This window comes from Zosterops lateralis, assembly GCF_965231275.1.
Source record: "Zosterops lateralis genome assembly, chromosome: 5".
Lineage (NCBI taxonomy): Eukaryota > Metazoa > Chordata > Aves > Passeriformes > Zosteropidae > Zosterops > Zosterops lateralis.
In genome coordinates, this window is record NC_139766.1 from 32,285,819 (window position 1) to 32,308,397 (window position 22,579).

A 22,579-nucleotide genomic window follows, 5' to 3' on the forward strand; every position below is an offset into this window, starting at 1 on the left:
AGCGGGGACAGCGGGGCGGGCCGGGCACGGCGGGGCTGTCTTCACCCTGGGCAGAGCTCCGCGGAGCCAGGCGCGGGGGACGCCGCTCGGAGCGCGGTGCCGGCGGAGCGAGCAGGCGGGCGGAGAAGCCGGTGGGTGGCGGCGGTGGTGCCGGGATGCGCCGGGGCCGAACAAAGCGGGGCAGGGGCGGGGACCGGGCTGTGGGTTTCCAGGTCCGCGTGGCGGGCCGCGTCTCTCCCGGGGGAGTTGGGCTGCGGAGAGCCGGGGGGGGAGCCGCGTTTCCCCGGGGCGGCCCGGCTGGGCTTACCGCTCCCCCGGCGGGGCCCGGCCCCAGGCCCGGCGGGCGGCGGTGGCGGGGCGGATGGGCCCGGCCTTGCTCCGCTCCGCTCCTCTCCTCAGCTTTCCGGAGCCTTAAGGTAGCTAGTTTGTTCCCTTTCAGCCTATCTTTGTGGAGCAGCTGCTGAAATAGAGAACAAAAAGAAGACTAAGAAGAAAAAAAAAGAGGGGGCGCTTTAATTCTGAGCCGCTCTCTGGTGACCCCTCGGTGGAGCATTAATGAACCGGAAACGTGGGGTCAGAATCTGTGTTGGGTTCTCCCAGAACAAAGCGCGTTAACCCTTGTCTGTGGTGGTGAAAGGCGAGCTCGGGCCCCTGGCAGCGCTGGGGGAACTTTTGAGGGCAGGTACAAGGCCCTGCCCGAGGGGTGCTGTGTCTGCCTGTTCCCTGTTCTAGCCTGTTGAAGGACAGAATTGCCCATCTGTAGGCTTTCCCTGTAACTCATTGTTCTCTCCCTCAGGTGTCTCTGCTTGTCGGGTGTAGGGTTCAAACTAACACAGCCGTGCCCTTAAGGAAGTGATAGGGCTGCTGCTCATAGCGGGGGTGATGTGATTAACAGGTAACGGGAGAATTAATCACTCAGGGCTCCCATCTACACTCGGAGCAATTCCAGCTGATTTACACCTTCATGCCGAGTACCTGAAAGTCTGTTTGCTTTTATAAGATCAGACTGCTGGCCCAGTGTCAGGGCTTTCCAGCAGCTACATCCAGACCAGAAGTGATGGAAGAGCTGTCTCAGTGTGGGCCTGCTCCCATCTGTGGGAGCAGTATTGAGTAGGGCCATAGTGTCACACAGAAAATATAATGGTATATTTCAAATGTTTTTCGTTTTTTTCATAGAGTCAGCTTCTATATTTTCCTTATGTAATTAGTCAGATAATTATTGTTTCGCATTATACATCGTAGAGTGGAATTTTTTTAATTCACATATCTTCATTAGTATCATATGATCATGAATGCTTCTTTGAATGCTTGGCATTTTCTCTTGCAGTCATGTCAGGTGGAAAACTGCCCTTTTCTAATCTTTAAGGAGATGTTTTACGATACTGATGTCTGTTTTGAACATGTGTTTTAGTAGGGCTACATTCATTGCTTTGTAGCAGCAGATAGATACTGAACATATGTTTGCATATTTCAGGATCCAGTTGGTAACTAAAGACAGTTTAGTTATTTGCTTTCCCCTGTCTGAGAAGCTTTGGTATTATTTTTATCACTATACCATTCATTTCCCTTGTTGGTTCTCATTTCAAAAAAATAATGCTTTAAAGAGAAACCTGGTGGCTTTTTATGACAGTGGTGGCACATGATGATGTGAATTTATTTTCACTAGGTCCAGGTAGAATAAGTAAATCCAGGCTGAAAAGTGGTTTTATTTATTTTTTTCTTATCAAAAGAAAAGCATTGGAACAACTGCATTTATGTAGGGGAAAAATATTTTTACTCTTATTGCTATACAGAGAGACATCGGTTGTTTTTTGGTAGCTTGCAGAGCATATCTTTGGATCTTTTTGAGCCACTTCATTTTTTACCACTTAGTATATATAGTGATCATTGCAGCATCATCTTTATATTTGCTGTCTCTGTCTCATATGTGGGATTTTTTTATTAAAAAGTATCTTTTCAGATAAAATATTGTAAAATAAGCTTCCTAAAATCTACAGAATATATTTTGCTAGATCGTAAAAATGCTGTTGCTCTTTTCAAGAACATTTTTTTTTATTTCCTTACATCGTTTTTTCTAAGCTTTCATAGAAAATAATATCAAAGAGCAGAATAAAAATTTGTAATAAATGTTTAAAGCCCTGCCTTGATTTCTTCCCCCCACACCTCCCCCCAGCAGGATGAGATCATCTTCCACAGGGAAATGCATGGCATCACTGCATTAGCTAAAGCAAGATGAGGCAATTCTTAGTGGCCTGTTAGAATCAGCAGCATCCTCCCGAGAGCACTGTTGCTACCCTGACCGGTGCTTTAGAGCACAAAAATACCCTGCTGGTTCACAGAGCGCCTAGCAACAAAAGAGCTGTCTATCTCTTTGTGGGTGTCTTTTGTTCTTAAAGAAGTGCGGGTGACTTGGTGCCTGAGGGTGCTCAGGGATTGATGGATATTAAAAGTGAGTTACCGATTCTGTTCGGAAGATAAACCATGCAAATTTCAAATACTTAACGTGTTATAACCAGTTTTTCTAGACAATCTCTATAGCTTCTGTAAAGTCTCTCAGGCAAGCTCAAATTGTTATGAAGTAGAAAGCAGGAAGCTCTAACACTTCATTAAACAATTGAAACTGAAGGCTGTGAACTAGGCTTGCAGAGGCCTTAGTAAGAAATATTTTTATGACACGGTATTACAAGTTGTGTTTTACATTTTTCAGAAAGAAACCAATATAGTTTGTTATAATTGTACGTTTTGCTAGCTACTGCTTCCAATTGCATTGTGTCTTTGGTGCTGGATCAAGGACAGCAGTTTTAGAGTTTTGAATCTTAAGGTTGCAAAAGGGTCAAGGAGATAAGTCTTACTTTAAGGTCAATTAAATGTTGAAGATCTCTCTTCGTGTTTGCATCCTGCCTTAACATTTGTGTTGTAAGAAGCATTCAGTGCTCGCAGGCAGCTGGGTCTGCAGTTTGCTTAGTTAAACCTGCTGCTGTTCAGCAGTTTCATTGGAGCACAGCTGATGTGGACCCAGGGCAGCCTTCTGAGCCACTTCCCCTCCCTTGTGGTTCCAGGGGTTCGGCTGTTGGCCAGAGTGTTAGCTTTCTCTGTACTTTGGCTGAGTCTTTCTCCAGGTAGCTGTTTGCAGGTGGCTCATCTGATAGGCAGAAGCTGGCCACAGCTGATGTAAGTACATATTTACTAGTTTACACTCTCTCCTTCATGCACTTGCAGCACTGGGACTGCAGAACTTCACAGTGCCAGACAGCTGGGATAAACACCTGGGGTTTAGCAGAAGTTGATTTCTGTGCTGGCATGGCTGCACTGCTGTCAGAACACCTGCTAGCTGGTTTTGATAATAGACTTGGCACGTGATGCTGTGCTTTTTTATATGGTGTGGCTGTTTATTACTGTTGTCAGACAAAGAACAGATGAAGGAAGTTAACCATTTCCCCGTCTTTCTTATTAATCCCAGCCACACTGAAGGATTTGGGTTGTGCTCTTGCACGTAGTTCTTCTCCAGGAGAAGGAACAGTATGAGATGCATCAGAATGGTGGGTAGGTCTGCTTGGATGTTTCCCAACCAATTTTGCCCAGGCTGAGAGCTCAGGAAAGCTGAGAGCCAAAGCCAAGGATGATTGTAGTAGGGATGGTTGAAAAAGTCATAGAAACTCCTGAAGCTGGGCTGTGCTGGAGCAGGAGAACTTACAGCATCCTTGTCAGTGAAGGCTGTTCCTTCCAGTTCTGGGGATCAGGAGCCCTGCTCTTCAGTTAGAGCTGGGTGCACACACCAGTTGTCGCTGTAGAGTAGACTTTGCTGCAAGTGCTAATGTTCCCTGCCAGAGGGTGTAGGCTTGGATCACTGCCATGCCACAGGTCATAGGTACTTGAATGCTTGCCTTTCTCTTCCTACAGGGTACTTCTAAGGAAATAAACTTCGAAGTTAGGATGAATGAATCCAGATCAAGGTGCTAGGCAGTCTAGGTGCTAAGTTCTGCATTGTAGATTTAGTTTGTACCCCATGATACTGTCTTTAAAGTAATTTTCTAAAACATAATGATAAAATGTATTTTAGAAATTTTATTTCTAAAATACCAAGTTTATTAAATACTTTGGTAATTTGATTTTCAGGAAATTTCCTGTTTGCTGCATTACATAATACAGTTGTCAAGTCTGGAATAATTTGGTGAAGAAGAAGATTTAATTACATCAGTGCTCTGAAATAATATTCAGAGTAACATTGAAGGTCTTTTGAAGCCACTAAAAATGTAAGTAAATATCTTTCTAGAAAGAAGTTAAGAAAGAAGGTTATACCTAAACAAATTAGTGCTTCTAATTATCAGCAGTAATTATTGCCACAAAAATGTGTGTTTGTGTTGTACTAACAAGAGTGTAGATACAAAGTTGAGACTTAATATAATAATAATGTCATTATGTAAGATGGCAGATATAGTTTGCCCCAAAGAACTTAAGCCTTTAATAAGAATCTTCATCATATCTGACCAGCAAATTTGCTACTCGGTCTGGTTACTTACACCTTCTTATTTACCATAAATATATCTGCTAAAGTTCTTGTAAAATTCTTGCCTTGTAATGCCTCATTTGGCCTTCTTGAGGTCTCAGCATGTCTAAGCATTTATTACATTGTCCTATCTGGTTGTTTAAATTTATGATGCATAGTTGTTTTCTGAAACTTGAATTTAGGGTAACTTTTGGTAGTATGTTCTGTGAGTACACACAAAATAACCATGGAGGAGGTTTAATGCTTCTAAATTGATTTCTGATTTGGTAGCCATTATAATTTATTGGCCTGTGTTCTCATAAAAGTAAATAGCACACTGTGTAGGGTTCGTTTTATCAGCTGTTTTAAACTATTATTATTGTTGTGGTTTTATTTTAGTACTATTGCAGTTGCCTCACATACACCAGTTGGAATGGAACGCAGAGAAATTACTCATTTCTCAAACTACTATGACCCAATTTCTAATCTATGTTAGTCTTTACACATCTCTAATAATTTGTATTATTTGATTTTGGTTCCTAATTTCTAATGCATGTGGGGACATTGCAATATTTTAAAGATTGTTTTTGATTTGTTTGTCTCATACTTTGCTTTTTGTAGGACTTTTCAATGATTTGGTCAGAGGGATCTGCAGACTTTTTCCCAGAGAAGGCAATAATTTAGAAAAATATTTCATGTTCTTCTTTAGAATATAATATGTGTAGGGATTACTCAGATTTATTTTTTTTTTGCCTACTAATATCCTAGGCTAAAGTTATTCCGTGAACTGTCACAATACTTCTATTTTCTTGTATTTTCAAGCTGATAGTTGAAAGCAATAATGACAGACATAGGAGATGGACCACATTTGGGAGAAGATCTGGCAGATGCAAGATCTATTCCAGGTTTTAAAGGGTAAGTGAGGTACCTTTGGTTTAAATCTTCAATTTAAGTCTGGTCAACAGTGTATGTCTAAAGGATTCTATGGGCACAATCAATCCTTTATATCATATATTGTCATTATTTTGAAAAGAGAGATGAGAAATTAACACCTAAATTTTGTCTGATTTCTATACAGAAAGAACCTACCTGCTAGCAAGTCTATGGACTCTGGAATTCTGCCAGACTACAGTTACAGAATGGATTATCCAGAGATGGGGGAATGTGTAATAATAAACAATAAGAACTTCCACAGGCATACCGGTACCACTCACAAATTTTTGACTTTTTTCCTTAATTTAGAGAAATTAGTGACGTGTGTTATTTTTCAAAATTAAATATGCAGTTTCGATTGCAATCTAAAATTAAGTCAATGGGTATAATTCATTTCAGTCCATTCTTCCAAATATGCATAGAAGGAACATATTAGGGTATAGCAGTAATGAGGAGGAAAATTGATCAGCAGTACAAATCTGTCTTACCTTTAAGTCATGATTCCTATTTTGCAAATGAAATTCTCCTTATGTCCTTTAATAGATAAGTAGATATAAAAATAAGATACAGATAAATCTACAATACAGGTGCAGAGGATGGGAGATGGTATGTCCATGTAACAGTGCAATGTTTTCTCTGCTAGAGTGGATCTGGAATAATGGAATATTACAGACTGATACAGCTGTAAACAAGAAAAAAAATCGGCTCAGACCATGCCATCTATATAATATAAAAAAAATAACACATTTCTCTTGTGTATAGGGATGTCGCCCCGTTCTGGTACAGATGCAGATGCTGTAAGTGTCAGAGATGTTTTTATGAAGTTGGGATATAAAATAAAGATCAACAATGATCTCTCATGTCAGGACATTTTTAACCTATTGAAAAATGGTAAGTTATTACATGTTTAGTGTGTGCATTATGTCAACCACTGTTTCCAAATATGTCTCTAGCCTTCACATCTCTTCTTTCTGGGTTCTTTTAGATGATATTTCACACCTTCTCGTGATTCATTGCTAAGGATAACATGTACATCATAGTTTCTATGTTTATTCATCTTAGCTGTCTCTCCATCTTTTGTGCCGTGACTGTTGTCTCCGTATCCTTTCTCATCTTCTAAAGAAGGATGGAAAAAAGGCTGAAACTTAAATGCAGACTGATTTATATTCTGACCCTAGGATCACTGAAGCTCTGTGAGTTGGAAAGAAAACTGTTAGATTTGGTAGAGGGGTTCTGTGCTTAGTGGTGTGGCCCAAAGAGGGGTACTGGTTGAGGGACCAGAACTGCAGGTGTGTGGACTGAATTTTCTTTTGGATAAACAACTCACATTTTGTTTAACTTGTGAAACAAAACACCCTTCTCTCAAGTGAGAGGTTTATGCTACTGTGTTAGTCTTGCTTTGTTTGGACTTGGCTACACCTAGAGGTAGATGCCTGGAGGTATCAGTAGCCCTGGAACAGAGGCCATTCTAGTTAACTGTTGGAAGGTTCTCTGCTGTGACTGGGACTCATGCCCACTAGTGCTCTCCCAGACTGTTACAGGTCATACTTTAACAGTGACAGTGTTCCAGTGACTATTCCCAACAGCAATTCCTGCAGCAATCCTGGGCTTGGTTTTTGTGTTTGGTGTTTGTTAGTTTATGGGTTTGGTTTTGTTTTGGTTGTTTTGTTTTTTTTTTTTAATGAAGCTGTTTGCTAACATAGATGTAGGTTCTTTTGTGCCAGTTAATGTTTATGCCAGAAAATGTTCCCACGCATGGTTAATTCATTAGTATTGCTGCAGCTGGTCTGTTGACAGTAGCTGAAGATGTAACTCTTCTAAATGCAGTGCTTGTCCATAAATTGTAGAAATGCCTGAGTGTACATCACTTGAATGAAGCTGCAACAATTCATTTCTTCCAGAACAGAAGTTTAGTGTTTTGCTAAGCATTAAAAAATAAGACTTCAGATTTAGGGACTGTTTTCATTTTTCATCTACAAACTCTTGCATCTTTTTGAGTTACCACTCATAATTTGTTTTGGATCCTTTTTCTTAACTTTGTTTGTATTTTTTCATAAGTTCCAAAATATCATCTTGGTTCTCAAGTACATTTCCCACAATGTCAGGCAACAAAAGACATTGGAGAATATGAATTCTATGCTATTTGTATACCACAAGATGAAAAAAAGTATAAAACTACAAACACTTTATATCAAGCTTAAATAACTAAGTATGAAATTAAGAGGATTCAAAAATCCTTCTAGACCTCACTACAGGTAAAAAGTGGTGGGAGAGAAGTGTGCTGCAGGAGCAGCAATAATTCTCATGCTACATTTAGTACATTTGGGGTTTTCTGTGCCTAACCTGAAGTAAAGTAGGCAAGCTTCTGTTCGGAAGTGAAAACTCTTGGGATGTTTCTAAACATGCGAATTAGTTCTTAAAGACTTCTGTGACATGGGATCAAATGAATGTTTCAGAATGTTCAGAGAGTACAAGAAGTTAAGGTAATTCTTTTTTTCTTTCAAGTTTCTGAAGAAGATCACAGCAAGCGGAGCAGTTTTGTTTGCGTGTTGCTAAGCCATGGTGAAGAAGGGTTGATCTACGGTACAGATGGGCCTCTTGAACTGAAATTACTAACAAGCCTTTTCAGAGGTGACAAGTGCAGAAGTTTAGCAGGAAAACCCAAGCTCTTTTTCATTCAGGTGATGTACAGCTGAACAATGATCATCAAATCAGCCAGATAGTTAAAAAAAAAAAGTACAATGTCCCACTAATTATTAGTGCAAAAAGTTAATCCTTTCTAATACAGATTTGAATGCAATTGCTTTCAGAGTAAGATTCTCTTCAGGTCTAAAGTAGCACAATTTTCCCTGTTAGGTAGGCTGTATTTATAACAGCTGAAATTGCATTTATTCTATATATTTAATAAAATCTTAGGTAATATTTTAATGAGTTTCTGAGTGCACTTTCAAATGAATGTCTATCTTACCCAAACTATGTAGTTGACTTAAACAAATGTTACTACTTTTCTTCTGTCTAATGGAAATGTGATGCATAAATTCTTGTTATTTTTGCAAATTTTAAACCGTGATATTGTAATTTTTAAAACACAAAATACCAATGTTTTTATAATGATCACTGCCTTTATTTTTCTATTTTAATATTATTTTCCATTCTTCTTTCTACCAAATAGGCTTGTAGAGGGACAGAATTGGATTCTGGTATTGAGACAGACAGTGGATCAGAGGAAACAATGTGTCAGAAAATACCTGTAGAGGCAGACTTCCTGTATGCCTACTCTACAGCTCCAGGTGAGGGACTGTATCCATGCCAGCCTGTACTCATGCTATAAATTACAACTTGGAGTTGCACCCAGTCAGTAGATGACTTCCCTTGTATGGAATGTCCCTTTGGTCGGTTTGGGTCAGCTGTCCTAGTTGTGTCCCCTCACAGTGTGCCCAGTCCCAGCCCCTTGGTCAGGGGAATGCTGGGGAGGCAGCACTGCCCAGCAGTAGCCAAAGCACTGGGGTGTTGTCAACACTTTTCCAGCTACCAAGGCAGAGCACAGCACTGTGAGGGCTGCTGTGGGAAAATTAACTCCTGCTGAGCCAGACCCAATACACTCTTTCATAGAAATATGTATTTACTTCCCTCAGTCATTTTTTTAAATTTGACTTGACTTCTTTTTGAGGTAGTTGGTATTCTCAGTTCCTCCAAAACCCCTAATAAACCCTGAATATATCCTCACAAGCAAATCCTCAAATGCTCATCTGCTGGAAATTCAGTTAATTTGAATTGTGCAAATAATTTACAGCAAGAGAAAAAGATATTGTTCTGAGAGAAAAAACCAATCAGATATACAGAAGTGGATGATAAGTACCAGCATGTTATTTGTCTAGCGACTGTATTTGTGTTGCATTGCAAGCAAAATCGGTAGTGGCAGAGCCCTTCATATATCCTGTACATTTCCACTTAGGTTCAGTCTTCTTCAATTCTGCACATATTCGTGACACTAGTGAAACTAGTGACACTGAAACCCATTTTCTATCTGTACTGTCACCTCTTCTTTGTATTCAGGTACCCCATGGAAAGTAGTAAGTGGTTAATGACTAAGATTGCTGCAGCAAAAAATAATTTTTTTTCTAATCCTGTAATTTTTTATAATTTAAGAAAACCTTAAGTAGGAAGAAAATCAAAAGACAGGAAAATTAAGTTGAAACTTGTGGAGATTATAAAATCTAAATGTTGTAACCAACAACATTGGGTGGGTTTGTTTTTATTTTAAAACATTGATTGCTATTGGAAACAATGCACTGTTCTCCTAATTGCTGACCTGTCCTGTATCAAAGGCTTCTCCATCTGATCACTTTGACACTGCTCTCTTCCACAGGCTATTACTCCTGGAGGAATTCAGCTGAAGGCTCATGGTTTATTCAGTCACTGTGTAAAATGCTGAAGGAACATGCAACGAAACTTGAACTCATGCAGATTTTAACTCGTGTCAATCGCAGAGTGGCGGAGTATGAGTCTTGCTCAACTCGACAAGATTTCAATGCAAAGAAACAGATCCCATGTATTGTCTCCATGCTCACCAAAGAATTTTATTTCCCTTCCTAAAATAATTTTTCTCTTCCTGTTTTTATCTGCATTTTATATGCTATATTAGTACAAAATACCACTTTTAAATCTGAATAACTGTTCACTACTGTGTATGACACAATGAAGTGTCTCAAAGTTAGATATATGTCTGTTGTTAGAAGTAAAACAGTATGGCTGTGTAGAAATGCAAAGCTGAGTCACTGAAGCAGATTTGAAAGTAGTGCTTTGAGTATCACAAAAAATTAGGAAGGGAAGACTGAAAGATCAGATCATTTATTGCAGCTATTTGGTGCGACATTTCACTCTGCTGAAGGGGCAGAGGAAAGAAACAGTTCTTGCAAATAGTTTGGTTTCATATCTTACAAAGAACATTCAGAGTGTCAGTGATGGTAATATGATAGTAGTGTTGTCACACATTTCTTCTTAACTCAAGTTTTTGAAGTTTAGGTTATAAACTAACCTAAACTATTTTTACACTTTTGGGCATAAACTGTGGAAAACAGCCATTTCATATTTTTACATACAATTGCAAAGCATGTTTAGTGTACAGTCAGTTTTTCCTGATAATTCCTGATAATTTAATAACTTTGTGTATGGAATATTAGATATAACATGGTAGCTGTTTCAAAATAAATTTTGTGTTCTGACCTTGAAGCTGAGTGCCCAAAGGGACCAGTCTTCCAAAATGTCTCTTTCTGCAGCTCCTCAAGGGTGGAGCTGTTGAGGTGTATTTGGGGCTATAAGAGTCAGTGCAAAAGGAAGTCTGCATTCTGAATAGTCTGCTGGAGAAATTTCACTTCATAACGCTAATTCCACTGAGTTAATTACAAACTTTAGCTAAAATATGTTAACAAATACTAAATTTATATCTCTTGACTCTGAATTTTGTGAAAAGACTTACAAAATTGCAAAACACTTTTGCTGATGTCTCAACTTGTAGCAGTCTTTTTAAGATCAGTGGAAGACAGAATATGAAATTAATATTGGTGCTTGCAAAACAAGACTTGAAACTCTTTTAAAATTATGTAGCAAAAACAATGTTGGCAAATTGATGTTCACTTCCAGAGGCATTTCATACTTGGGTGTTTTTTAATTAAATGCTGTTTCCTAGATTGTATCATGCTTTTCTACGTGTTTTATTTGTTTAGGATCTGATAGCTTTCACAGATTAATTTTAACTCTAATAATATCCTTTTTTTCCTCAAATTACTATTGTTCTTTTTTCTCCCTCATCAGTCTTACCACCTGAAATTGAAAAGAATCCACTTTAGAGCATTGTATGCCATTGTATAGCTTGGTAGTACAGTAGTGACTGAGACTGGGAAATGCAGGTTCAAAAGGGATGCAGAGGAGGCAGTTTTAAATATTGTAGATGAGTTCCCTGATGACTGCCTGCTGGATAAGAGCAATTGTGTCTCTCTTACAGATATGTTCTATGAGAGAGGGTTGGTGTATTTTAACTCATTGAACTTTCAGTTCTGGGCAGATTCTTGTCCATACTCCTGTTGAATAATTAAATAGGCCTCCTTTTCTTGTAGATTGTGAATTACAACAAGCATTTGCAAGGTTATATGTTGTAAATTACTGACACGACTTCTCTCCATCTGCTTCAGAGTAATGGGGCATAGGGATGTTCCTTGAGTTCTGAGTTATTTTGCTGGGAAAAACTCTTGTCACAGAGTTTGCTCTTCCTTTAGATTTAATAAGTCTTAATTTGTCTTCCTTTAAAGGAAAATTATTGTACAGCTTTTCCAATGGTCCTTAAAATAGAGCAAAACAAAACCAAAGCTAGGCTACACGTAGCCAGTTGGAGGAATGAGGCCTGCGTACATTGTGGGATACATGATAAAGGGATTTTCTGAGGTATGCCATGAAATACGTGCTGGAGGGATTTCAGTGGGCATGATGGCCTGGTGATGGGGGTTGAGGGGTTATCATTAATCTTACCTTAGCTCTGCAACTAGCCAGATGAAAGAGGAACTGATAGTACATGTTCCACCCTGGGCATGACCCACAGCCTTTATAGTCTCTCTGCAACTCTCTCTATCGTATTACTCTTTATACATAAAGTGGCTGCACCACCCCATTGTTTGTGATGACAATAACAGAATACTTGACTAGAGTCTCACCTTCACTTCTCCCAAAAGTATTTGAAATCCTCCATGGCAGAGGATGAGAATGTGACCACCATGCAGACAAGCTGATGGGCTTGTTCCTCTCTCTTCCCTAAAGCAGAGACATCTCTGGTAAGATTTCCACTTGCACCAGAGCGTACCTGGAAACACTTATACATAGTGCTGTACTCTCTCGTAGATTATGTAGGTCTAGTGAATTTATCACTGGCATTGTAACAAAAACCTGTTAGATTGCCTGTTGCTCCAATAAACTGCACCATTTGTTAACGTCTGGTCATGACTGAGACCAGACTTCGAGTGTAGCCTACATTGTGCATAAGAGATCTTGCTGAACACAGCCAGACTTACACTGCTGAATTGGTTATAATCAGAAATTAAACCTAGCCCCACCCAGCCCCTCTGATCTCTGAAGACTAGTTGGAAAGCAAGAGAATTTATTACTATTTATACAGTAATTTCTATACTCCGAGCACCAAACATTTACTAGAGGTAGGGCTTAGGAAATGAGGTATTCCCATCGAGTCCTTTTAGGACAAGAGCCACTTTTTACTCCAAGTCAGTAGATTCCTTCACGATGCCAAGGACGCATCTAGACACTTCTGAGGGATGGAGTTCCAGACTGTAGGACTTGCTTGTAGAGACGCAGCCTGTTGGAGAAGGCAGAGGGAGAGGTGATATCCTTTTTTCTCATGTCTTGCTTGTCTCTCCTATTTTTCTCATGTCTTTCCTAAACACTCTATTTATAATAATCTTTCATCCCACTACCTCTTTACCCAGATTCAACCTCTTTACTGGATCACATTTTCCTAATTATCCATGATCTCACTAGCTCACCAGACCTCCTTCCCAAACCAAGTCAGGTGAAAGGCTGAGTGAAAGCTCTTTCATGAAAGTGAATGTAATACCCTGGTAGAAACAGTTCATCACTTCCATGAGGGAGACCTTTCATGCCAAGTGTGGCTGCAGTTTCCAACCTGGGTCACCAGTTAAATCGTGTCCAGATGGCTTTTAAGAAGTCCGACATTAGGATTTTGCTGACTTGAAAAGCCAACAGAACCACAAACTTTTCAAAAATCTGTTAGGAAGTTAAGTAAGATGGCATATGAGATACCTAACAATTTTTACTGTTTTCTAGTAAAACAAAACAAAAACCAACCAAAAAAAAAAAAAAACACCACCAAACCAATAAAACCAACACCAAATTATTTTTTGAATAAACACATTTAATGTTAAGCAATGGAAGAAGGAAGAAAGTAAAAGACCCAGGCTGAAACTGGAGAAGCAACTTATGCTGTCTGGTTTCCAGCAGGCCAGATACTCCCTTCTGGCTAAGCAAATCCTTATTTTGAATGTAGACAGTCTACCTTCTTCCTATAACAGCCTGTGAGTGTACCCGTTTCAAATATGAGTTTGTTAAAAGAAAAAAAAGGCAAATCAGTCACTAATGCTTGTGAGCCCCATGGAAACAGTCTTTCCTTGAGAACAAAATCCACACTTTTAGTACTCTGCTCCATAAGAAAACCTGTGGAACTTACTCAAAATACAAATTTGGGGTTGCTCAGTCTGGGGAAGAGATGGCACCAGGGAGACCTTAGAGCAGCAAATCAGTATCTAAAGGGGGCTATAGTGACAGAGTTTTTAGCAGGGCCTGTTGCAATAGGACAAAGGATCATGGTTTTAAACTATAAAAGGGTAGATTCAAACTACATTTGAGGAATAAGCTCTTATGTTGAGGATGGTGAAATACAGGAACAGGTTGCCCAGGGAGGTGGTAAGTGCACCATCCCAGGAAATACTGCAGGTCAGGTTGGACAGGATCTGAGCAACCTGGTCTAGTGGAAAGGCTCCTTGCTTGCTGCAGGAGGAGTGGAGTAGATGGCCTTTAGAGGTCCCTTCCAACACAAATCATTCTTTGCTTTTATGATGATATGGTTGTTAACAAGTACTTGGTCTCCTTTTATACGTGATGCATTGCTCTTGGAAGTTTATATGGTTTCTCCTTAAATTTTAAACTGCATCACTATACATTCACTGGATTACTATACAATCAGATGCAATTCATATTTTTAACTATAATATCAGTTATTTTTTGCCAAAGCCAGGCAGTATGCATATGAAATATCTAGTGACTAGAAACATTAGCAGTATGAGTAATAACAGCTAAATTAAGACTTTTCACCTCATATTCTATAAGGAATGGTACTCATTACCAGGAAAAACAACCTTTCAGCTGTGTATTTCATCCTCCCCTTGAATGCAGACAGCAGAACAGTCACAGCAGAACTCTGGCTTTCTGAGGGACCAGGATCAGAGGTGAACTACTACTTCATCACCACCGGGTGTCACTGCAGATAGCACAATAATCTCCAAAGCTCATGTTAATGAGTCATGCAAAATGAAATCCAAAAGCCTGCTGAATGAATGAAGCAGCGCTTTCACAGCTGTCAGTGGTTGTTTGCTGTCAGCTCATGCGTTTATTACATCCTGGGACTTGCATCCTGAAGTATGCAAGAACATAGTATTGGTGCTTTCCAAGAAAGCCACACTGTCATATTGCATATCAGAGTAAACATGGAGCATGTTCCCCTGCAGATCCCTGTCATACTACTGATAGTCCTGTTACATTTTAAAAAAATCCACAGCACCCTTCAAAACAGATTTCTGCCATATCTGTGGTGATAGTCTTCAAACAGAAGACTGGTGCAATAGCTTGCTTTGTCTGGATCATGACAGTGAATTAGTGGAAACAGAGAGAAGAAAGGCTTGTAAGCTTTTAATTTTATGTCTTCAAATCAAATTCCGAAGTTCAGATTTTCCTGCATAATCACAAACCAAAAAATTAGGATCTATCTTCTCCTAACAAAAGAAACAATATTCTGTTCTTCCTAGAGACCAAGATGTTCTGTCACAAAGACAGTTGCATAATGAAAGTGTCTCAAAAGAAAACAAGATGCACAGTAGTCCTTTTCCAAAAGTGATTTTGCTCAGTGTTTGCAGGCAAGATTTGATATCAGGTTAAATAGCTCACCAGTGCTGCCCCCAATGTCAAAGGACTGGCAATGGTGCTCTGCCTTTGCCTGCTGAGCAAAAGACCAGAATATTTCTGTCTACTTGAACACCTCTGTCTAGAAGACCAATCTATATAATCTTATAGGTCTTCCTGGTTTCAAATTCAAATACAGAAAGGTACCTTGCAAATCTGTTTCACTGCCTCTGAAAGATGACCAGTAACAGGTTTTACAGAATATGCAAAAAGCAGTAGTAATATTGTCTGAGGGGTGTGAGAGTACCTGATGCAAAGATGTACCAAGCACAGTACTCCATGACCATTAAAAAGTGTTAGTTCTATTTGTTTAACCACAAGACCTTTATGAAGTGTAGTGGAAAGAGCCATCTCTGTGCAATTTATAACCATTTACATAAAAAATATGATCAATAGTAAACAATAATAGGGTGATTTAAATTTGTAAGATCCTTCTTAACAGACACAAGCATTTCCTCTTTCAGTCTATTTCTGATACTGAACACAGAACATTTTGTGTTCCCTTTTATTCCATTCAGCTAAAAGCCACTTCCTCAAATGCACAGCCCATATGCAAAAAGGCTGTTGAAGGCAGGAGTAACCTTCTCTGCACAGAGTGCTTCTCCTGCTGATCCTCTTCACTCCTCTTTGCCTCCTCATCCTCAGCTGGCTCCCCATGCTCAGCACACTCCCTCCTCACCTTGGCTAGGGCTATGAGCTTTCTGGATGAGGGATGGCCTCTAGGTGATGGGGATGCTGTGGCTGCAGGAGGTCCTGAGCCTGGTCATGCACTCGGGAGACTGTGGTTTCCCCACCTGATATGTGGTCCTATTGCCCAGACTGACTGTTAGTAAGGCTGGTGACCCACAGGTGTTGCTTTCTTCGTTCAGCCTGCCTGTTATTAAGACCTCAGAAAGCCAATAAAAAACCTCAAGTCGGCTTTGATCTCTCTGCTCTTCAGGCTTGACATTTAAAGCCAAGAATCCATAATTCTTGGTTAACCATTTCTTTCCCAGGATGGGATCTATATAAGAATGAATGCACTATTATGATAGAATTGCCTCTATCTGTGGAAGATGAGAGAAGCACCAGAGAAAGGATCCAGCTTTACTGAGTCTCCAGCAGCACAACAGGAGCTCAGCCTTATGTTTGGTAGCTTCTGCTTGCTGAAATGCTGCTGGGTGAAAGCACAGACTCACAGAATGTTTTGGGTTGGAAGGGACCTTAGAGACCATCTAGTTTCCACACCCCCTGCCACAGGCCTGTTCAGCTTCCACCAGACTACATTGCTCAAACCCCATCCAACCTGGCCTTGAACACTTCCAGGGATGACACATCCACAACTTCTCTGGGCAGTAGGAAATTTCTTCCTTTTATCTAGTCTAAATGTACACTCTCAGTTTGAAGCTTTCCCTTGTCCTATCACTATGTGCCTTTATAAAAAGTCCCTCTTCAGCTTTTTTAGAACCCCTCAGGTATTAAATGCCTGGGGTAAGGTCATCCCAGAGCCTTCCATCCGGGTGACAAACCCACATCCAAAGGCCAAATGAAAACCAGATTCTTCCATCCCTTTCACTAGTTCCCGTATTTTATGCTTGCATGTGATGTATAAGCCTCCCTGGCCAGCACCCTGCTTTAGTGGGGCTTCCTTGTAGACCACCTCTAAGGGCCAGTGGTGCACGGGGCTTGGTGGCCCACAGGACTCCAGGTTTCTTTAGGGAAGTCCAAAGGGTGGCACTCACTTTTCTAAGTTACAAAAGAAGAGTGGGGGTTTGGGTCATACTGAAATCTGTTCAAGAAAAACAACAGGTGCCTTAGCTGTTCGAAGTGACCTGGCTCTGTGATGATGACAGAACCACAGCCTGGGCAGCAGGGATGGACAGCAGTAGGGCAAGCAATGGAATCTGTGTCACCAGCTGGGTGCTGCAAGGGCTGTGTCCCCTCAGGGCCAGACACAGGCTGGGTGAGCTGGGGAGACTCTGCTGGGGAATATGGAATGCAGGCTTACCTGCTGGCCCATGTCAACACAGGCACGTTTTGATCAGCTTTTTCCAAAGGTACCTGTGGGAGGCAGGGGGGAGGGCGAGGGAAGCAAGAAGGGCAGCAGTGAAGTGGGAGACCTGAGCAGGAGGTCAGAAGGTGGCACCTCTGACTGCAGCCTTGAGCTACAGACCAGTAGCTCTGGAAACCTCTGGGAGGGAAGAGGCTTTGCAGCAGTGTATCAGCTACACTGAGTCTTCTAATTTGGATATTGACCTCAGGAATGTAATCAGAGGACTGATTATAAATAGTTTGTGCAGTTGTTGATGAGATTAAAATGTTCTGCAGCAAGCAGTTGGAAGCAGAGTGTTACTTGACTGGAGTGTTACTCCAGTGCCTGCTCAGGATGCTCTATCTCTGTCATCTATGGCTGCACAGCAAGCCTAAAAAAGGGAAGTGCTAAAAAAATACTCAAAACATGGTCCCAGGGAGAGGGGAAAAGAGGAAGCAACCTGGCTTACAAAACTGGGGGTGAGAGACAAGGGGAAACAGGCCAGGGAGCAAAGAAAATTAAGAAGGAAGAAAGACAGTCACTGTGAGGGATCCCAGTCCAGGCATGGGCCAGGCTTACCTCAGAGTTAACATATAACAACAACCTGCAATAAAAAAGACTAAACCAACAAAACCCGAAGTTAAGGGAATGCCCTAAAAGTAAAAACCTCCAGGTAAACTATCAGTGCCAATTGTGTTCAGGTGGCAGCATTTAATGGAGCTTGGCAGAAACAGAAGGAAAAGGAGGTAGGAGACAGAAGAGCAAGCACGAGTGACCCAGCAGCTTGAGGCACCTGCTCTAGCTGAGTGTCATGCCCAGCCCTATGAGATGGGCACAAAACATACCCAGGAATAACTGATTCTATCAGCCACAAGCTTCAGCAGCAGTTGCTGCCAGACCTGTGCTGTTTCAGAGAGTTGAGGAAAGCACCAGGAAAACTCCCTGGAAAGGCCCAAAATTTGCAACCTCAAACTCTGGAGTCATCCAATTCAAACTCCTCAATTTTGGAGTCATCATCCCTGGAGATGTTCAAGAAAAAATTGAACATGATGTTTAGTGCTATGATTTAGTTGACAAGATGGTAATCAGTCAAGAATGGGACTTGGTCATCTTAAAAGTCTGTTCCACCCTAAATGATTCTGTGAATCTGTGACTTCACAAGCAAAGGAAACAGCAGGCAGAACCAGTGCAGCAGAAAAGGAGGCAAGGAAATGATGCTAGGCAGTGTAGAAAGAGACCTGCTGTGGGTTTTTTTTTAAAGTTAGCATAGAAGAATTTTAAGGAGTAATTGGAGAGGTGCCAGGAGCTTTGCAGGATTCTGCTCTAGAGCATCATCCAAATGGGGCTGGCAGCTGGGAAGAAAGCGGAGGAGCACTTGCTGGGCAGTGGGACAAGGATGGCTCTGGTGGGCATGGGGTCCAGGAAAAGCCTTGAAAACAGACAAGCAAGCTATGTGAAAAAAGCGTGTTTGGAAGAGAATAATGAAGCAGCAGAGAGATGCAAGAGGACTAGAGCAATGACCAGTGGTGGGCTGGGAAAACCCCCAGCACAGCCACCTCCAGGAAGCTGTCGGTGGGAAAACCACCTGCGGGAGGCCCAGCAAAGCACTGGCGGCGGCCAAGGTGTGGAGCTCTTGAGCAAGAGCTGTAGCTGTGAGGATGCTCTGAAAACGCCAGGTCACGGATCCTCTGCAGGCAAGTGTGTAGGGAAGGTGAGCTCTGCTGGTGTCCATCATGGGCTGTCCACGTTTGGAAAGGTGCTGAGGTCTCCCCGTGCTGTTTCCCTGCCAGCTCACAGTGCAGGCAGACCAATAGAGAGAGAGAGATTATTCAGGACGGACTGGCTGACCTGGAAGCTTCAGATTTCACTCTCTCCTGCCTCTGAGTACAACCTGGTTTTCAGTTAGACAGGATAATGGATCAGCAGCGCATGGGATGGAATGGAGTTTGTGTCTGTGAATGAAGAAATCCATGAGGATAGGTGAGTCAGGACAAAAGGAGGAGAAAAGTATAGAGTGTTCCTCACTCATAGATGAAAGTTGGAGTATTTGGGAGTAAAACAGCTCATCTATTTATATTGGAGAATTTTGCTGAGACAAGCAGAAGAAGAAGTGTTGTGAAGGATTAAAAAGAGTGCTCTGAGAGATGCTACAAACACCTTTTCCCCCCTTACTTCAAAACAAAAGTAGTAGTTATCAGCCTTGTCCCAGTGACTGAAACACATAGTGCAACCGACACTGAGTGCATGCACGAGTGACAGCAGCAACATTCACAGGTGTTAAGCTCTACAAACCCATTTAAATCAATACAACATTCCCATTGATACAGTCTTCCCAAGTTCTGGCTGAAGCTGTGTCCCTATGTCTCAGTTTCAGCATCCCCTGGTGTGAATTTTTAGAGCTTGGTATTACCAGGTTATAACAGTCCAGGAGGCAGAACAAAAAGCAATCCATAACCTAAAGGGATAATACCTTGGATATGTTTCCTACCCAAGGTCTAAGTAGAGGGAGAAAGCAAACACTCTTTGCTCACATAAGACATAGCAATAGAACTACAAAAAAAAAAAAACAAACCCAAACCCTATGAACAGAGAAACGTCAGTTGTCAAATTTCCTGTGGCTTTATACTTCCTGTTTATGTTCCTTTCATGCCACACATATGAAGGGGCGAGCTCTCATCAGGGTTTTTTGGTGCCTGTAGCTGTGACAAATAATTCCTGTGCATGTTTCTTCACCAGGGAGAAGGCAAGTGACAGCAGCTGAGGGTGATGTGCTCTTGCATTGATCATCACAGGCATCTGCAGCAGGCCAGAGACTAACAGGGTGTTGAAAACGGTGTGCAGCTGAGCAGAATGAGAGCAGTGCAAAAACATTGTGACCTTCTACGATTCCTTCATTTTAATAATGGAGGTGATTTTAAAAGAATCTACTTTTCACAGGACTGATAATTACCCCACTAAAATTGCCACTATCTTGCATTTAGGTTACAAGTATGAAGCTTTGGAGAGATTTGCTGCGAGCCAGTTCACTCATTGTCCTTACTCTGGGTTTGAGCTCTAAGCCATGCACCTTGCAATCACACCTGCAGTTGAATCATGATACCAAGGAAAAAACCCATGGTGGTATCACACTTAAGCTGGGAAACGAGATTCCAGCATGGATGTACCTGTAGATGCAGCACTGAGCAACGAGATATTTCTGGGTGAGGGCCCCACAAAAGATTGGAGCAAAATGCCATGAGCAAAATGCAACCCAAAGATAAGAGCTGAAAAAGTGTAAAAATATAGAGCCAAGCTTCCTCCACCTCAGGCTTCTTTTTTCAACTGTGTCCTGATCACTCCACAACTGCAAGAGATAAGGTATCTGTAGTGGAGTTCACCATTTACCTCCTTTCTGAAACAGAGGATCGTTTGTTTTGCCATCTTGAAAAATATTGCAAAACACTCCAAACACTGATTGCAGGCATAGGTCAACAGCATTGCAGGTGCCGCCCATTTCCAGACTGATTTTGCTCCATGTCTCAGAGGCATAAATGGGAGACAGGAGCACAACCACAGCCAAACTCCTCAACTCAACTCACTGAGGTCTCATGGGGATTTTGGTTGGGAAGTGGGAAAACTGAAACTCATATCTAATGAGATAAAGTGAGATCCTGAGTGGGGGCTGGGAGGGAGAAGAGGAGATAGGAGTAAAGGTAGCCCTACTAGGGTACCTACAGGACAGATGGAGAGAGACTTCTTACAAGGACATGTAGTGACAGGACAAGAGGGAATGGCTTCAAACTGAAAGAAGGCAGGTTTAAATTAGATTATATGAAGAAATTCTTTACAGTGAGAGTGGAGAGGCACTGGAAGAGTGCCCTAAGCACTTGCCCTAAGCAGTTGTGGATGCTCCATCCCTGGAAATGTTCAAGGCCAGATTGGACAGGGCTCTGAGCAGTCTGCTCTAATGAAAGGTGTCCCTGCCCATGACAAGGGTGTTGGAACAAGATGAACTTTAAGGTCCCTTCCAACCCAAGCCATCGTATTGATTTTATGAGTTCAGACCCTGTGACTTAAGGAGGAAAAACCAACAGGATATCTTGATCAGTTCTGGTTGGTATTATAGTTTAGCTGTGCTGTCAAGTTGAGGGACAGGAAAGCAACAGTATAGCTGAAGTTCTTGACATGACTAAACAGATGTGATGATAGGCCATGTAGCGAAGCTCTTCTCAGAGCTATCTTCCGTGTCTGCTCCCTTTCATGCACATGAAACCGTTTAATTCATTGGTATTTGGCTCTGGCCAAGGGAGAGAATTCATTGACTAAACAGGCTGTGACCTCTCAACTGGTGAAGTGAAATCCGCTGCTGAGAGTGCCAGGTGCTAAAAGTCAACTGCTTTGGACAACTGGCCATGGACCAGCAGCAGCAGTACTTGCAGATGAGCTGAAATGATCTTCTTTCAAGAAGAAGTACAAGATTCCCCAGGCTGGGAAGAAAGGGGAGAAAATGTGATGAAAACCTTAAATCCAGAGTTCAGTTGGAAAAGAGGGGAAGCCTGCACTAACACTACCAGTGGATCTGCTAACAGCTTTTGTGTAAATGTTCTATGCAACTATTTACAACAGGTTTATGTGCATTAAGATTTGGCTAGCCAAGCAGTGAAACACTACTCTTCCTTTGAAGCTGATTGGGAACTATTAACACCTGCTTATCAGATTTTTACGTATCTAGCCCGAGGTATAGTTTTATAAGGCTTTCCCATCCAGAGAACTCTTGACTCTTCAACCAGATCCACTCCACAAGTGAAATGGCAGTGCGGGAGGAAAAGAAATGCAGTGAAATTATACATAATTGCTTTTCCTTCACCTCGATTATACAGGGAGCAGGTGAGTCAGCATTCCCATGGAACTACTTCACTGTGAAAGAAGGAACTCTGCCTCAGCTGGTAGCTGTTTACTCTTGCCTCTGCTTTTGGTATCTGCAGACTAAAACTTTCCTGCAGGGTTGGTTACTGTTTATAAGCATCATAACATGCATACCTGTGGAGTACTCCTTTCATTAGAAGGAGGAATTGCCACCCTACATGTAATTACTGAAAGCAAAGTGCAAATAGTGACCACAAGCACCTGACTTATATTTTTCAAAATAGTCCCACTATCGTAATGTACTGCTGAAATCCAATTAGGTTCATGGGTCCTGGTGTCATGGCATGACTTACAGAACTAAGGAAGCAAGCCTTCTCCTAGCTTTAAATTGCCTAAATTGTTGCTTCTGATTGTTGTTGATTTATTTGAAATGCTAAAAACACAAGCACAAATTAATTGCGCTACTGGAGAACCACCATACAAACCAATATTATTTCTTGTCACACTGTATGAGAGCAAGGTCCCTGAGACAGGGGACCAGACACTGT

General features: G+C 41.4%; 1 protein-coding gene across 2 annotated transcripts; it reads left to right on the forward strand.

Moving 5' to 3' along the window:
* Positions 1-24: 24 nt before the first annotated feature.
* On the forward strand, positions 25-11,114 carry CASP3 (caspase 3). 2 transcript variants are annotated; one of them, XM_083862250.1, is made up of 8 exons: positions 25-131; positions 4,117-4,253; positions 5,309-5,401; positions 5,565-5,689; positions 6,182-6,310; positions 7,925-8,100; positions 8,592-8,709; positions 9,789-11,114. In XM_083862250.1, the coding sequence occupies exons 3-8, from the start codon at positions 5,328-5,330 to the stop codon at positions 10,013-10,015; spliced, it is 849 nt and encodes a 282-aa protein (XP_083718376.1). In that variant the 5' UTR covers positions 25-131; positions 4,117-4,253; positions 5,309-5,327; the 3' UTR covers positions 10,016-11,114. The 2 variants fall into 2 exon arrangements, with proteins under 2 accessions (XP_083718376.1, XP_083718377.1); XM_083862251.1 differs by lacking the exon at positions 25-131 and adding an exon at positions 874-895.
* The last annotated feature ends 11,465 nt before the right edge of the window (positions 11,115-22,579 follow it).

Bases quoted from the DNA above. Each gene is read 5' to 3' on its own strand.
- CASP3 (XM_083862250.1), top strand. From the start codon at position 5,328: ATGACAGACATAGGAGATGGACCACATTTGGGAGAAGATCTGGCAGAT. The intron at 5,402-5,564 runs GTAAGTGAGGTA...ATTTCTATACAG, and splicing joins TCTATTCCAGGTTTTAAAGG to AAAGAACCTACCTGCTAGCA. The intron at 8,101-8,591 runs GTGATGTACAGC...TCTACCAAATAG, and splicing joins CCAAGCTCTTTTTCATTCAG to GCTTGTAGAGGGACAGAATT.